The sequence below is a fragment of the Ranitomeya variabilis genome, chromosome 4 (genome assembly GCF_051348905.1).
Source record: "Ranitomeya variabilis isolate aRanVar5 chromosome 4, aRanVar5.hap1, whole genome shotgun sequence".
NCBI classification, from domain to species: domain Eukaryota; kingdom Metazoa; phylum Chordata; class Amphibia; order Anura; family Dendrobatidae; genus Ranitomeya; species Ranitomeya variabilis.
Genome location: NC_135235.1, coordinates 645,781,790 through 645,797,018, shown reverse-complemented (window position 1 = coordinate 645,797,018; position 15,229 = coordinate 645,781,790). Strand labels below are relative to the sequence as shown.

The following is a 15,229-nucleotide window of genomic DNA, read 5'->3' as shown; positions in this document are numbered from 1 at the left end:
TGGAGATTGCAGGTCTCCTGGTCCCACCTGACACCCGGTGGCACAGCAGCATACAAGAGCCCGGAGTCACCACTGAGAAGTGACACCTGGAACAGGCTAAAGCTGCCTGCCATACGGGTATTGTTCCATTTTATGAACAGACAGTAAGAGGGACTTGAATAGAGTAAAAAGCATCCGGATGCAGAGAACAGAACAGCAGGGAGGCTTCCACCCCACCAGGCTAGGGGAATTCCGAATTGCTTCCAGGCTGCCCGAATCTCCAATACCACCAGGAATTAGAGGTAAAGAAAACTGCAGCCCTTGTGTTCTCTATGAGGGATGGTGGACGTTGGGGTGCAGGAATGAGGGTACTGGAAGAGGAATAAACTGTCATGGTAGCCCTGGGGCCCGCTCCATCTGTGGGGAGAAAAACCATCTCAGCTGCAACACCACCAGCCCCAGCAGTCCCCTTTAGCAGCGTCGGCCAGCTATAGCTGAACACCACAGGTGGTGTCAAATGAAGTCCCTTACAAAAATTCCCTCATCACTTTTATTGGGTGCCCAGGGCCACCTCTGCTGTGACCACCTCTTTAAGAACAGGCCAACCCTGTTCCGAGTGCCCCACAGCCCTAGCGTGTGCTGCATACACAATATTATATATAAAATGTATTGAACATACAGTGGGTATGGAAAGTATTCAGGCCCCTTTAATAAATTTTTCACTCTTTCATTGCAGCCATTTGGTAAAATAAAAAAAAAGTTCATTTTTTTCTCATTAATGTACACTCTGCACCCCATCTTGAGTGAAAAAAAAAACAAATGTAGAAATTTTTGCAAATTTATTAAAAAAGAAAAAACAATATCACATGGTCATAAGTACAGTATTCACACCCTTTGCTCAGACACTCATATTTAAGTCACATCCTGTCCATTTCCTTGTGATCCTCCTTGAGGTGGTTCTACTCCTTCATTGGAGCCCAGCTGTGTTTAATTAAAGTGATAGGACTTGATTTGGAAAGGCACACACCTGTCTATATAAGACCTCACAGCTCACAGTGCATGTCAGACCAAATGAGAATCATGAGGTCAAAGGAACTGGCCAAGGAGCTCAGAGACATAATTGTAGCAAGGCACAGATCTGGCCAAGGTTACAAAATAGTTTCTGCAGTACTCAAGGTTCCTAAGAGCACGGTGGCCTCCATAATCCTTAAAGGGCCACTGTCACCCCCCTCCAGCCGATATAAACTAAAAGAGCCACCTTGTGCAGCAGTAATGCTGCATTCTAACAAGGTGGCTCTTTTAGTTTTAGGTTCAAGTATATATAAAACGTTTTTATACTTAGCCACAATTACTGTCTCTAGCCAGGTAGGCGGGTCCTCACTCCCCAGCTTGGCCAGCTCCTCTGCCGTCACTCACATCTTCCTGCGCTTTCATCCATTCCATCCTGGTGTTCTGTGGATGTCTTTTGTTCTCTGGTATCAGCCATTACATCAGACGGCCAGAGCTTACTGCGTCTACGCAGGACACCAGTACACAGCGCAGGCGCCGGTTTTGAAACGATAACAGCGCTGAGGGGGCGGCGCCGAAAGCGCAGGAAGATGTGAGTGACGGCAGAGGAGCTGGCCAAGCTGGGGAGTGAGGACCCGCCTACCTGGCTAGAGACAGGAATTGTGGCTAAGTATAAAAACGCTTTATTTGGGGAATACTTGAACCTAAAACTAAAAGAGCCACCTTGTTAGAATGCAGCATTACTGCTGCACAAGGTGGCTCTTTTAGTTTGTAACTAGTGTTGAGCGATACCGTCCGATACTTGAAAGTATCGGTATCGGAAAGTATCGGCCGATACCGGCAAAGTATCGGATCTGATCCGATACCGATACCTGATACCAATACAAGTCAATGGGACTCAAGTATCGGAAGGTATCCCTGATGGTTCCCAGGGTCTGAAGGAGAGGAAACTCTCCTTCAGGCCCTGGGATCCATATTAATGTGTAAAATAAAGAATTAAAATAAAAAATATTGATATACTCACCTCTCCGACACAGCCTGGACCTTACTGCTATGAACCGGCAGCCTTCTTTGCTTAAAATGAGCGCGTTCAGCACCTTCCATGACGTCATGGCTTCTGATTGGTCGCGTGCCGCTCATGTGACCGCCACGCGACCAATCAGAAGCCGTGACGTCATCCCTCAGGTTCTAAATTCCTAGAAGGGAATTTAGGACCTGAGGGATGACGTCGTGGCTTGTGATTGGTCGCGGCCGCCCATGTGACCGCCACGCGACCAATCACAAGCCGTGACGTCATCTAAGGCCCTTCACGCGCTCATTCTTAAGAAGGAAGGCTGCCGGAAAGAAGCAGGGCGCGTCCGAGGGTGAGTATATACCTAATAGGAATATACTCACCCTCGGCTTCTTTCCGGCAGTTTTCCTTCCTAACAATGAGCGCGTTCAGGGCCTTAGATGACGTCACGGCTTGTGATTGGTCACGTGCCACTCATGTGACCGCCACGCGACCAATCACAAGCCGTGACGTAATTCTCAGGTCCTAAATTCCTAGAATTAGGAATTTAGGACCTGAGAATTACATCACGGCTTGTGATTGGTCGCGTGGCGGTCACATGAGCGGCACGCGACCAATCAGAAGCCGTGACGTCATGGAAGGTGCTGAACGCGCTCATTTTAAGCAAAGCAGGCTGCCAGTTACCAGCGGTGATGTCCAGGGGCCTCCGGACAGGTGAGTATATCAATATTTTTTATTTTAATTCTTTACATGGATATGGATCCCAGGGCCTGAAGGAGAGTTTCCTCTCCTTCAGACCCTGGGAACCATACACTGGGAACTTCCGATTCCCGATACCACAAAAGTATCGGATCTCGGTATCGGAATTCCGATACTTGCGGTATCGGAATGCTCAACACTATTTATAACGGCTGGAGGGGGGTGACAGTGGCCCTTTAAATGGAAGATGTTTGGGACCACCAGAAGTCTTCCTAGACCTGGCTGTCCAGCCAAACTGAGCAATTGTGGGAGAAGAGCCTTGGTGAGAGAGGTAAAGAAGAACCCCAAGATCACTGTAGCTGAGCTCCAGAGATGCAGTAGGGAGATGGGAGAAAGTTCCACAAAGTCAATTATCACTGCAGCCCTCCACCATTCAGGCCTTTATGGCAGAGTGGCCCGACAGAAGCCTCTCCTCAGTGCAAGACATATGCAAACCCACATAGAGTTTGCTAAAAAACACATGAAAGACTCCCAGACTATGAGAAATAAGATTCTTTGGTCTGATGAGATGAAGATAGACCTTTTTGGTGATAATTCTAAGCAGTATGTGTGGAGAAAACCAAGAACTCCAATACAATGCCAACCGTGAAACGTGGTGGCAGCATCATGCTTTGGGGGTGGTTTTCAGCTGCAGGGACAGGATGACTGGTTGCCATTGAAGGAAATATGAATGCAGCCAAGTACAGAGATATCTGGGATGAAAACCTCTTCCAGAGTGCTCTGCACCTCAGACTTGGCAGAAGGTTCACCTTCAAACAAGACAATGACGCTAAGCACACAACTAAAATAACAAAGGAGAGGCTTCAGAACAACTCTGTGACCATTCTTGGCTGACCCTGACCTAAACCAAATTGAGCATCCCTGGAGAGACCTGAAAATGGCTGTCCACTAACGTTCACCATCCAACCTGACGGAACTGGAGAGAATCTGCAAGGAAGAATGGCAGAAGATCCCCAAATCCAGTTGAGAAAAACTTGTTGCATCATTCCCAAGAAGACTCATGGCTGTACTAGCTCAAAAGGGTGCTTCTACTCAATACTGAGCAAAGGTTCTGAATACTTATGACCATGTGATATTTCAGTTTTTCTTTTAATAAATTTGCAAAAATTTCTACATTTTGTTTTTTTTTTCAGTAAAGATGGGGTGCAGAGTGTAAATTAACAAGAAAAAAAAATGAACTTTTTTGGAATTTGCCAAATGGCTGCAATGAAACAGAGTGAAAAATTGAAAGGGGTCTGAATACTTTCCATACCTACTGTAAATTATGCAGATTTTATTGGAAATTAATTCTTGCACCTTTTTTCTTTTCTCTTTAAAGCATCTCTTGATACCTTTTATCTTGTAGAAGGCCTGCGGAGCTTGACTGTGAAGCATTCAACAGTAGTCCCACATCATGCTCACATTCCATCTACCTTAGTATCGTCAGTGTTCTTCGCTAACAGCATTAATGTTTTCAGGAAAGTAGTCCAAATGAAAATGTAACTTCAAATTAATCAGACAACTCAAGACTTTGAAATGTTTCAGCATGTTCTCCACAATGATCTTAAATTTTGGATTTTTTTTGTAACCTAGACATTTTCTTCACAACTTTAAAAGAATCCCTAACCCCTTTCTCAACAGCTTTCATTTTTGTTTCAAACAAGCCATCTTATGAGTTTCTGAACCCACAAAAATGCAATTTCAGTTTTTGGACAGTCTCTAAAACCTGGTACACATGTTCGTAAAAGTCTCTCCATCTTTCAGTAGAGCTTTCACAGACTGCTTCAAAATACTAAGATTAATGTGGAGTGGTGACAGGAGAACTTTAGAAAAATTAACTAAACTTTCCACAACTATGTTCTTGAGTCCAAGTTACAAAGATATTCTCATTGGTCAACTTTTTTTTGGCTCCAGTCCAGTCCAGTGCAGTACTTAGTGTATCCTACTTGCTGCAAAAGGAGCAAAGAGAACTTTCAGATCACCACCTATTGACCATCCTTCATCCTTGTAGTTAAGGTTCTTGAGAATAAATATTAAATTCTATTAACTTTCATTCAAGTGCTTTGAATTTCTTATAGCCACTGAAGCATACTTATATGCTGCCATTGTGCAGTAGCACAGCTTTCAGACTTTTTTGGAAGAATCAATAAAAAAAAAAAAAAAAAGTGTCTACACTCATATTGTACTCAATGTTAAATTTTTCCATCAGCCCAGGAGCATCACTGCAATACACTACAGCACTGTCTTGGAAAATTAAGGAAGGAATTCCTTTTCCCCAATTCTGTACCGTGAAAAACAGGTACCAGGAGGTTACAGTTTTTTGGGGGGTTTTTAAGTCTAGAGCCTTAAAGTTCTACAGAATGTTGGAAAGGTCCAAGTCCCTGACTAAGTCATTTTATTTGAGCTGGGAAAAAAGCTGTGAATTATTGGGACTTGAAAGTCTTTGTCAGAATCCAGCTCTTCATGTTCTGAATCTGGTGTATCTTCAAGTTTCTCTGGGAGGTGAAGGGAAAGGTACTCTTGTACCGTAAGGCACAGTGTGAAATATTGACGGGAGGTCAGAGTTTATAATTCCATTTTTAATTTTTAAGGTTGAATTCATCCACGTTGTTCAAACAAAAGTAGTGTAAAGAGGTGATAGAGGCCATCATATGCCTCCCCATCTTTGAACAGTATTCACAGTGAATGTGTGTGGTTCCAGAGTGTTCATGACTGGTAATGTATTCATTATTATTATTATTATTATTATTTATTATTATAGCGCCATTTATTCCATGGCGTCTTACATGTGAGGAGGGGTATACATAATAAAAACAGGTACAATAATCTTGAACAATACAAGTCACAACTGGTACAGGAGGAGAGAGGACCCTGCCTGCGAGGGCTCACAATCTACAAGGGATGGGTGAGGATACAGTAGGTGAGGATAGAGCTGGTTGTGCAGTGGTTTGGTCGATCGGTGGGTAGTGCAGGTTGTAGACTTGCCGGAAGAGGTAGGTCTTCAGGTTCTTTTTGAAGGATTCCATGGTAGGTGAGAGTCTGATATGTTGTGGTAGAGAGTTCCAGAGTAGGGGTGATGCGCAAAAGAAATCTTGTATACGATTGTGGGAAGATAAGAGGGGAGTAGAGAAGGAGATCTTATGAGGATCGGAGGTTGCATGCAGGAAAGTACCAGGAGGCGAGGTCACAGATGTATGGAGGAGACAGGTTGTGGATGGCTTTGTATGTCATGGATAGACTTTTGTACTGGAGTCTCTGGGTAATGGGGAGCCAGTGAAGGGATTGACAGAGGGGAGAGGCCGGGGAATAGTGGGGGGACAGGTGGTTTAGTCGGGCAGCAGAGTTTTGAATAGATTGGAGGGGTGCGAGAGTGTTCGAGGGGAGGCCACAGAGCAGGAGGTTACAGTAGTCGAGGCGGGAGATGATGAGGGCATGGACTAGGGTTTTTGCAGATTCTTGGCTTAGGAATGTACGGATCCGTGAAATATTTTTGAGTTGAAGGCGGCAGGAAGTGTAAAGGGCTTAGATATGCAGTTTGAAGGAGAGATCAGTGTCATATTCATAATAATAATAATAATAATAATAATAATTTTTATTTATATAGCGCCAACATATTCCGCAGCGCTTTACAAATTATAGAGGGGACTTGTACAGACAATAGACATTACAGCATAACAGAAATCACAGTTCAAAACAGATACCAGGAGGAATGAGGGCCCTGCTCGCAAGCTTACAATCTATGAGGAAAAGGGGAGACACAAGAGGTGGATGGTAACAATTGCTTTAGTTATTCGGACCAGCCATAGTGTAAGGCTCGGGTGTTCATGTAAAGCTGCATGAACCAGTTAACTGCCTAAGTATGTAACAGTACAGACACAGAGGCTATTAACTGCATAAAGTGTATGAGAACATGATGGAGGAACGTGATTATGTTGTTGTTTTTTATTAATAGGCCACACAGGGATAATTAGGTTAATGCGTTGAGGCGGTAGGCCAATCTGAACAAATGAGTTTTTAGTGCACGCTTAAAACTGTGGGGATTGGGGATTAATTGTATTAACCTAGGTAGTGCATTCCAAAGAATCGGCGCAGCACGTGTAAAGTCTTGGAGACGGGAGTGGGAGGTTCTGATTATTGAGGATGCTAACCTGAGGTCATTAGCAGAGCGGAGGGCACGGGTAGGTTGGTAGACTGAGACCAGAGAGGAGATGTAGGGTGGTGCTGAGCCATGGAGTGCTTTGTGGATGAGGGTAGTAGTTTTGTACTGGATTCTGGATTGGATGGGTAGCCAGTGTAATGACTGGCACAAGGTAGAGGCATCGGTGTAACGGTTGGCGAGGAATATGATCCTGGCAGCAGCATTCAGGACAGATTGGAGCGGGGAGAGTCTGGTAAAAGGTAGGCCAATTAGTAGAGAGTTACAATAGTCCAGACGAGAATGAATAAGTGAGACAGTAAGAGTTTTTGCAGAGTCGAAAGTAAGAAAAGGGCGAATTCTGGAAATGTTTTTGAGATGCAGATAAGAAGAGCGAGCCAGTGATCGGATGTGGGGGGTGAATGAAAGCTCGGAATCAAGGATGACTCCAAGGCAGCGGGCATGTTGCTTTGGAGTAATGGTGGAACCGCACACAGAGATGGCAATGTCGGGCAAAGGTAGGTTTGTAGAGGGAGAGAACACGAGGAGTTCAGTTTTTGACAGGTTCAGTTTCAGATAGAGGGAGGACATGATGTTAGAGACAGCGGTAAGACAATCACTGGTGTTTTCTAAAAAGGTCGGCGTGATAACAGGAGAAGAGGTATATAATTGGGTGTCGTCAGCATAGAGATGGTACTGGAAACCAAATCTACTGATTGTTTGTCCAATAGGGGCAGTATACAAAGAGAAGAGGAGGGGGCCTAGGACTGATCCTTGAGGAACCCCAACAGTAAGGGGAAGGTGAGAGGAGGAGGAACCAGCAAAACAAACAGTGAAGGATCGGCCAGAGAGATAGGAGGAGAACCAAGAGAGAACGGTGTCCTTGAGGCCGATGGAGCGGAGCATAGTGAGGAGGAGCTGATGATCCACAGTGTCGAATGCTGCGGAGAGATCCAAGAGAATTAGCATGGAATAGTGACCATTAGATTTAGCTGTTAGTAGGTCATTAGAGACTTTAGTGAGGGCAGTTTCAGTAGAGTGTAAAGAGCGGAAACCAGATTGAAGAGGGTCGAGAAGAGAATTATCTGAGAGATAGCGGGTAAGACGGGAGTGGACCAGGCGTTCCAGGAGTTTAGAGATGAAGGGAAGATTAGAGACAGGTCTATAATTAGCGGCACAATTTTGATCGAGGGAGGGCTTTTTAAGTAGTGGATGTATGATGGCATGTTGCTGTAATGTGTATGTATTTGACATGTGTTGTGTATAGGATTAGGGATGGCATAGGACAATAGTGGGTATAGATAAGTGGGGCACAATAGAGATAGGGAATAAGAGTGTTAGGACCAGCATAGTTAGCATAAGGGGTTTTCCAGGCTGAGAGGAGTTTCAGATAGCTACAGTACAGGACAGTGGGATATAGTGAAGGTACTTCCTGGTTAGTGAGCAGAACCCGGGCAGCCATGCCCAGGGCAAGGTGTAGTGCTGCAGCAGTGAAAGAAGGCAGACAGATAGCTATGGGGGTGAAGTTGCTGAGGCAAGAAGGGATCCCAGGCTAAGTGGCGTGCAAGTGGTCACCATCTTAAACGGTAACCATTCCAAGGAGGATCTGGAGCCTACGTCCAGGATTAGGCAGCACTGTGATGGCGAGCCTTTTACCTTTTCCTATTGAAACCAGACAAGGGGAATGGGAGGAAGCTGGTGGACCTAAAGTTGCGGACATCACAGAAGGGATAGAGATTGTCCAGCGAGGCAGAGATTTCAGGGAAGGGCAGAGATTGCCAGGAGTCAGGACGTAACAGGGCTTGTCCAGCAAGGCAGAGATTGCCAGGACCAGGCAGGGATTGCCAGGAAGAAGCAGAGATTACTAGGACCAGGCAGGGATTACCAGGGCCAAGCAGGGATTACCAGGTAGAGGCAGAGATTGACAGGACAAGGCAAAGCTCCAGGAATGTCACTGCATGAGAACTGTGCTGTATCTATGTCAAAAAACCTGTTACTAAGTAAAGTTGAACTGTTAAACATGGATATGGATTCTGGAGCTGTTTGTGAGAATTTGGAATCTGGAGCCGAGATGGCTGAAGCAGAAGAAACCTTGGGAATCTGAAGTGAGTGTTCTACTTTATGTTTCCTTTGTGGGGTGCCAAGGTGTAAGAATGCAACAGCACTTTGCCACAACTACCACCCTGGACTCCTCACAGTAGCAGTCATCACTATTATTGTCACAATCTGACTGACCCAGTATGAAATGACCCATTCGTAGGTCTGTCACGAACAGCACAACAAGCAAGGGAACACCTGGGACACAATTACAATGGTGGGCCCTGTCGGTAGGGACTGGGGGAATAGGCACCTCCTGCAATGGCCTGCAGATGTGCCCTGATCTTGCTACCGTCCCTATATGGGTTCTTTCAACCCACTGCCGACCAAGATACCTAGTCCCTTACTTGCCCTGCACCTATCCCTAAGTAGGGAACTGGCAGGTGAGAGCACTGGTCCCACCGCTGCACTAATACAACACGGGGTAAGGAAAGACAGAAAAGGTAAAGGAAAACAACACTTAGCTTAATGCTTCGAGGCACAGCACAGCGGGAAGAAACACCAACTGTTCCCAGCAAGCTCCTACTCCCAGCTTGGTCGCTGAAGAATGAACTAACACTGACAGTCAGCTGATGAACCAGGTGACCTCTTAAAGGATGGAGGGAGTGGTCACCACCAATATCAGCTGACCCAGCAGCAATGCAATAACACCAGCGGCCACGGGGGGGGGGGGGACTGCATTAACTCCGATGACCAGAAATGAAAAATGGTCTTAAACTGAGGGAAACCAGATCTGCCACAAATCCAAAAATGGATCGTGACAATTATTTTGCGGTTCCACCCAGATCAGATAGGCACTCCAAAACGAAAGCTCTCTTTCTTCCCTTTAGACCACTGTCTTAGTTCTTCTTCACAAACAGCCTACAACTTGCCCTGATCGCCTAGTTTTACACCACAGTACACATAAGGAACAATATGGACTTCTTTAGAAAAGTGTATTCACTATAAAACAAACACAAATGTAGCAAAAGTCGGGTGAATTACGACACCCACTTGTAACCATTGCAATTGTAAGGGGTGGCAGAAACGGGTGTATGCCCCATCCCTTTAGATATGTCCTGAGTAATTGTTTTTATAATGTTATGCCATTACAATTGTTGCTGTGTATACATATGACTTTCATGTATATGTTGTTATTAGTGATGAGCAAGTATACTCGTTGCTCGAGTTTCCCCGAGCACTCTCGAGTGGTCTCCGAGTATTTGTTAGTGTTTGGAGATTTAGTTTTCATCACCTCAGTTGCATGATTTACGGCTTCTAGACAGGCTGAATGCATGTGAGGAATGCCTGTTTGTTAGGGAATCCCCACATGTATTCAGCCTGTCCAGAAGCCATAAATCATTGAGCTGAGGCGATGAAAACTAAATCTCCGAGCACATCCAAATACTCGGAGATCACCCGAGCAAGAATGCTACTCGCTTATCACTAGTTATAGGGAAAGTGTAGTGCTGAGTTTAGCCACTAGATGGAGGCCTTTTAGTGTACATAGATAGGATAGGACACAGTCTATTAAATAGTTAAAAATAGGAGGGGCACGGTGGATAAGGCAGGGAATAATTCCTGGTAGAGTCAAAGAGGGCCAGGGCGCCTATGGAGCGCAGAAGGGCTCTATAGCCATGGGCAACATTGTGCCACGCAACGTTGAAAAAGAATAGGGCCCAGACATATAGCATTCCTGGTCTGAATCACGTCAGGGAAAGCAACAGCAACAGTACTAGCAGTGCAGTACTAGTGGGACTCCAGTTGCTAGGAAAGGCTAAACAGTACAGGCAGATCGCTCATCATGTGGCAGCTTATTGCGTGGGCTAACGCCCTCAGAACCAGGACGAAATGACTGAGGAAGTCCCCAGATGGAGTAAGGATGAGCAGAGAGTACGCTGAGGGTCAAAAGGTACGGTCCGTCCCGGAAGCTAGCTTAGCGATGGAGAGAGAAGGACAGGGCAGGGACAGAAGAGGAGTTGCACGTTGTGAAACCTGGTGTTGATGCTGGAAAGAATGTGAATATGCTGTGTACAGAAACAAGTAAAGCTTTTGTTGTTAAAGTTGTGCTGGACTGTGTCTCTCTTTGTGCGATGCCATCTACAACGCATCACTGACGCTCCAGGGTGGACCCTGATGAAATGGAGACCCAGAACACAGGTATGCCAAAGGAAAGGCACTGCTGCCCTGGCCGACCCTTACACAATCAAATTGTTAGAAGCAGAAGCTTAATACACCACAACCACTAAATACTGAAAGGAATTGTGGTAAGCACACCACAACACTCTTATGAACTCTGTCTAAAAGAAAATCTGCCTTTGCTTCCTATAGCAGCCAATCACAGTGCAGCTTTCAGTTCTTATACTGCTGAGGTAAAATGAAAGATATATGATTGAATGCTATGGACACCACCACACTATGGAAGCTGGGTTAAGAAAATCTTTTCTGCCCACAGCATTAATTTATAACAAATTTAATGACACGTAAATCATCCACCAAAGGTCACGCAAGGAAAAAGCATATGGAGTCAGTTTTGTGAAAAAAACTGTACATCATGGAATTTTTACTGGGTTCAGCAATTGAAAGTATATAAAAAAAAATCACCTCTTTTCAAACAATTTTACCCTTGCAGACCTGTGTTATAGGCCGTGTGTATTTAGTGTATTACCTGGTGATGTGAGGGGCTGGGGAACCTCCATAAAGATGTCTTTGTACATATCTTTGTGTCCTTCTAAATACTCCCACTCCTCCATGGAGAAATAGATGGCGACATCCTGACACCTTATAGGAACCTGATACATATGATGACATACAATTATACCGTCATCCCCTCGATCCCTCCATAGCGTTACTGTATAATATCCCAGCATTCCCAGCAGTGTCACCTCTCCAGTCAGCAGCTCAATCATCTTGTAGGCGAGTTCTAGGATCTTCTGGTCATTGATGTCCTCATGTATCAGGGGGTGAGGTGGAGGCCCCGTGATTGGGCTCAGGGGTCTTCCGCATCCCTCAGACACAGGGGCCTGACAGCGCTCACTAGAGGTCTTCTTCACCACTGTGTAATCCTGGTTATGGAGAGACACATTAATAAAACCTCAATACAGACATTTCCAAAGTCCTCACCTCTCCAGTTCTGTCCATCTGTTATTCCCATAGATAAGAATGATGTGATGTCATCAGAATTTCTCACCTCTCCAGTAAGCCGGAAGAGGAACTCTAGGGTGAGGTGTAATATCCTCTCCGCCATCTTGTCCTTCATCCTATCCATTATTGATGAGTGAATCAGGAAAATTTGAAAATCTCCACTGAAAAGATCCGCTATTGTAGGGACCTTTATGGGAAGAAGATGATGATGTAACATCAAAAAGCTGCAATAATATAATTTTTGGAGATATAAAGGAGAAACATCTGAGGGGACAGAACGTGTAGATGTTGCATTCTGTGTTTTTTTTGTATGAGATTGAAAATGATTAAAATACCTCAAGGCAGCTTCTTTTTGATTGAGATGAAAGCAAAATCACAACTTCATTTGACCTCATTCAACAGGCTTGAATGGTACGTCACATCACATAATATCTCCACTGAAACCAATATTGTCAATGGAGCAATGTGAACAAAGACTTGGGAACATGATTTAAAAGCAGTTTTCCACCATTTTGTTAGATTTGTGTGGAGAGATTTGCAAAAAAAACCATTCCATACTCTGTAGAATTGGAATTTTGGTAAAATTCAAGAATTTAATTACAGTTGTAGAAACTCTCTCAACAATAATGATGTTGAATAACAGACACAACGGGTTTGGCATTTTAGATGAAGTCAAATATAATCATTGTATAAATCATAGCATCACACAATAGTTGCATAGGGGGTAGTAAGAGTGGATGGGGGAGAAGGAAAGTCATAGTTACTCACCGATAACAGTGTTTCTCAGAGCCCATGACAGCACTACCAGAGAGAGGGGATCCGCCCTTCAGGGACAGGAAACCTACAGGATAAAAGGGCGGTACCTCTCCCCTGCATCAGTTTTGTTTACAGAGCATCGGAGGTCCTCCAGGTTAGTCACAACAACAACAACAAAAAAAATACAATTTAACGTATCTCTTAGCAAGTAAACACCGTGTCTATATGGAAAACCACTTCACACAAAATAATGTGCTCACCGCACACGTGATGAGGGGGGGGAATAAGCAGGTGCTGTCATGGGCTCTGAGAAACACCGTTATCGGTGAGTAACTATGACTTTCTCAGTCGCCCATGACAGCACTACCAGAGAAAATTTCAGAGACATTGCTTAGGGAGGGACCACAGCCTGTAGAACCCTTCTTCCGAAGGTCAGGTCAGATGAAGAGGCTAGGTCTAAGCGGTAGTGTCTGAAAAAGATTGAAGGTGATGACCAGGTGGCCGCTTTACAGATTTGATCTAATGGTACCTCCAACCTTTCGGCCCAGGAGGTCGCCATAGCCCTCGTAGAGTGGGCCTTCAGTCCCTCTGGAACAGCGTTTCCGGTGGATGAGTACGCCAAGGCTATTGCGTCTGTCACCCATCGAGCAATAGTGCCTTTAGAAGCTTTGAGTCCTTTTCTGGGCCCCTGGAAGCAGATAAAAAGAGACCCTTCCTTCCCATGCTGCTGGGTGATTTTAAGGTATTGGGCTAGACACCTTTTCACATCTAGTGTGTGGAATTTCTCTTCCTTCTTATTTCTAGGGTCTGGACAAAAAGAAGGAAGTATTATTTCCTGAGATCTATGAAATGAGGATGCAACTTTTGGCAAATAGGCAGGGTCTGTTTTTAGTATAACTATCATCCAGGATTTGTGTAAATGGATGGTTTGCGGATAGGGCTTGGAGGTCACTTATTCTACGGGCCGAAGTCAGGGCTATTAGGAGGGCCGTTTTAAGTGAAAGAATCTTAAGAGGGAGTGATTCTAAAGGCTCGAACGGGGATTCTGTTAGGGCTGACAATACTAAGTTCAAATCCCAAGATGGTAACCTCCGTATAGTTACGGGTTTAGACCTTGCGGCTGCTCTGACGAATCGTACTACCCAAGGGTTGGCTGATATGTTTTCACAGTATAATGCTCCTAGGGCTGCTATTTGTACCTTTAATGTACTTACTGAAAGGCCTAGGTCTAACCCTTTTTGTAAAAACTCTAGTATTTCAGTGATTGGGACCCCGTCCTGCAATCTTACCCCCGAGGATGATAGAAAGTTTTTCCAGGTTTTACCGTAAATTTTTGTACTCACAGGTTTTCTACTTTTCATTAGAGTGGACACTAGTTTGTCAGAAAACCCTCTTTCCCTCAATAGTGACCTCTCAAATACCATGCTGTCAGATGTAAATTCTCTGACTGAGGGTGGAACACCGGTCCCTGAGACAGGAGGTCCGGAAGATCCGGAAGGACACAGGGATCGGTGATTGATAGCATCCTCAGCCATGAGAACCAGGCTCTCTTGGGCCAGAAGGGGGCTATTAGGATGAGTCTGGATCTGTCCTGCCTGACCTTCCGCAGGACTGCTGGAATGAGAATGGTGGGGGGAAAAGCATACGCCAGTGTTTGTGTCCAGGGAATTGTGAATGCATCCACAGCCTGGGGGTTCCCCCCGGAGTCCAGGGAGCAGAAGGCTTCCACCTTCCTGTTGTGAGAGTTGGCAAAGAGGTCTATCACAGGGACTCCCCATAGATCTGTGATTTTGTTGAAAATCCCCTGATTTAGAGACCACTCTCCCTGTCTTAATTGGGTACGACTCAAGAAGTCTGCTTTCTGGTTTTCTACCCCCTTTATGTGTAGGGCCGATAGGGAAAGAAAGTTGTTTTTAACCAGGTTGAAAATTTCGGAGGTGGTCCTCATTAATGTTTGGGATCTGGTTCCCCCCTGGTGGTTTAGGTAAGCTACCACTACTCTGTTGTCCGAGAATACTCGGACATGGTGACCTTGAAGCGATGGCCGGGGGACCACCACGGTGCAGGAAGACTACTGTACACAAGATGAGGTGCAAACAACAAAGGTTAGATTTATTGGGAAACAGGAAATGGAAAGGACAAGGCAGGTGCAAACAGGGGTTTACAATAACAAAAGATAATGCACATGAATCAATTTGTCTGTAAATAGCACAGTGCTTAAGCAATTGCAAACTCAGAATCTATCTCACAAGCAACTTTACACAATAAAACATATATCATTGCTACTCTGCATATATTCTCCCTGGCCTTTACTACGCAGGCCGCACGGCTACCGTGCTCTAACTACTGAAGCCTGTACTAGGCCCTAACTAGTGCACCAG

General features: G+C 45.0%; 1 protein-coding gene across 1 annotated transcript in view; it reads right to left on the bottom strand.

Annotated features, from left to right (window-relative positions):
- The window catches only part of LOC143768167 (uncharacterized), an 80,398-nt gene that overhangs the window by 48,110 nt on the left and 17,059 nt on the right, over positions 1-15,229 (bottom strand). The window contains exons 2-4 of the mRNA XM_077256855.1: positions 12,139-12,279; positions 11,834-12,013; positions 11,617-11,740 (exon numbers count right to left, since the gene is read on the bottom strand). Coding sequence (XP_077112970.1) covers positions 11,617-11,740; positions 11,834-12,013; positions 12,139-12,279 — 445 coding nt within the window. The remainder of the gene's footprint in view (positions 1-11,616; positions 11,741-11,833; positions 12,014-12,138; positions 12,280-15,229) is intronic.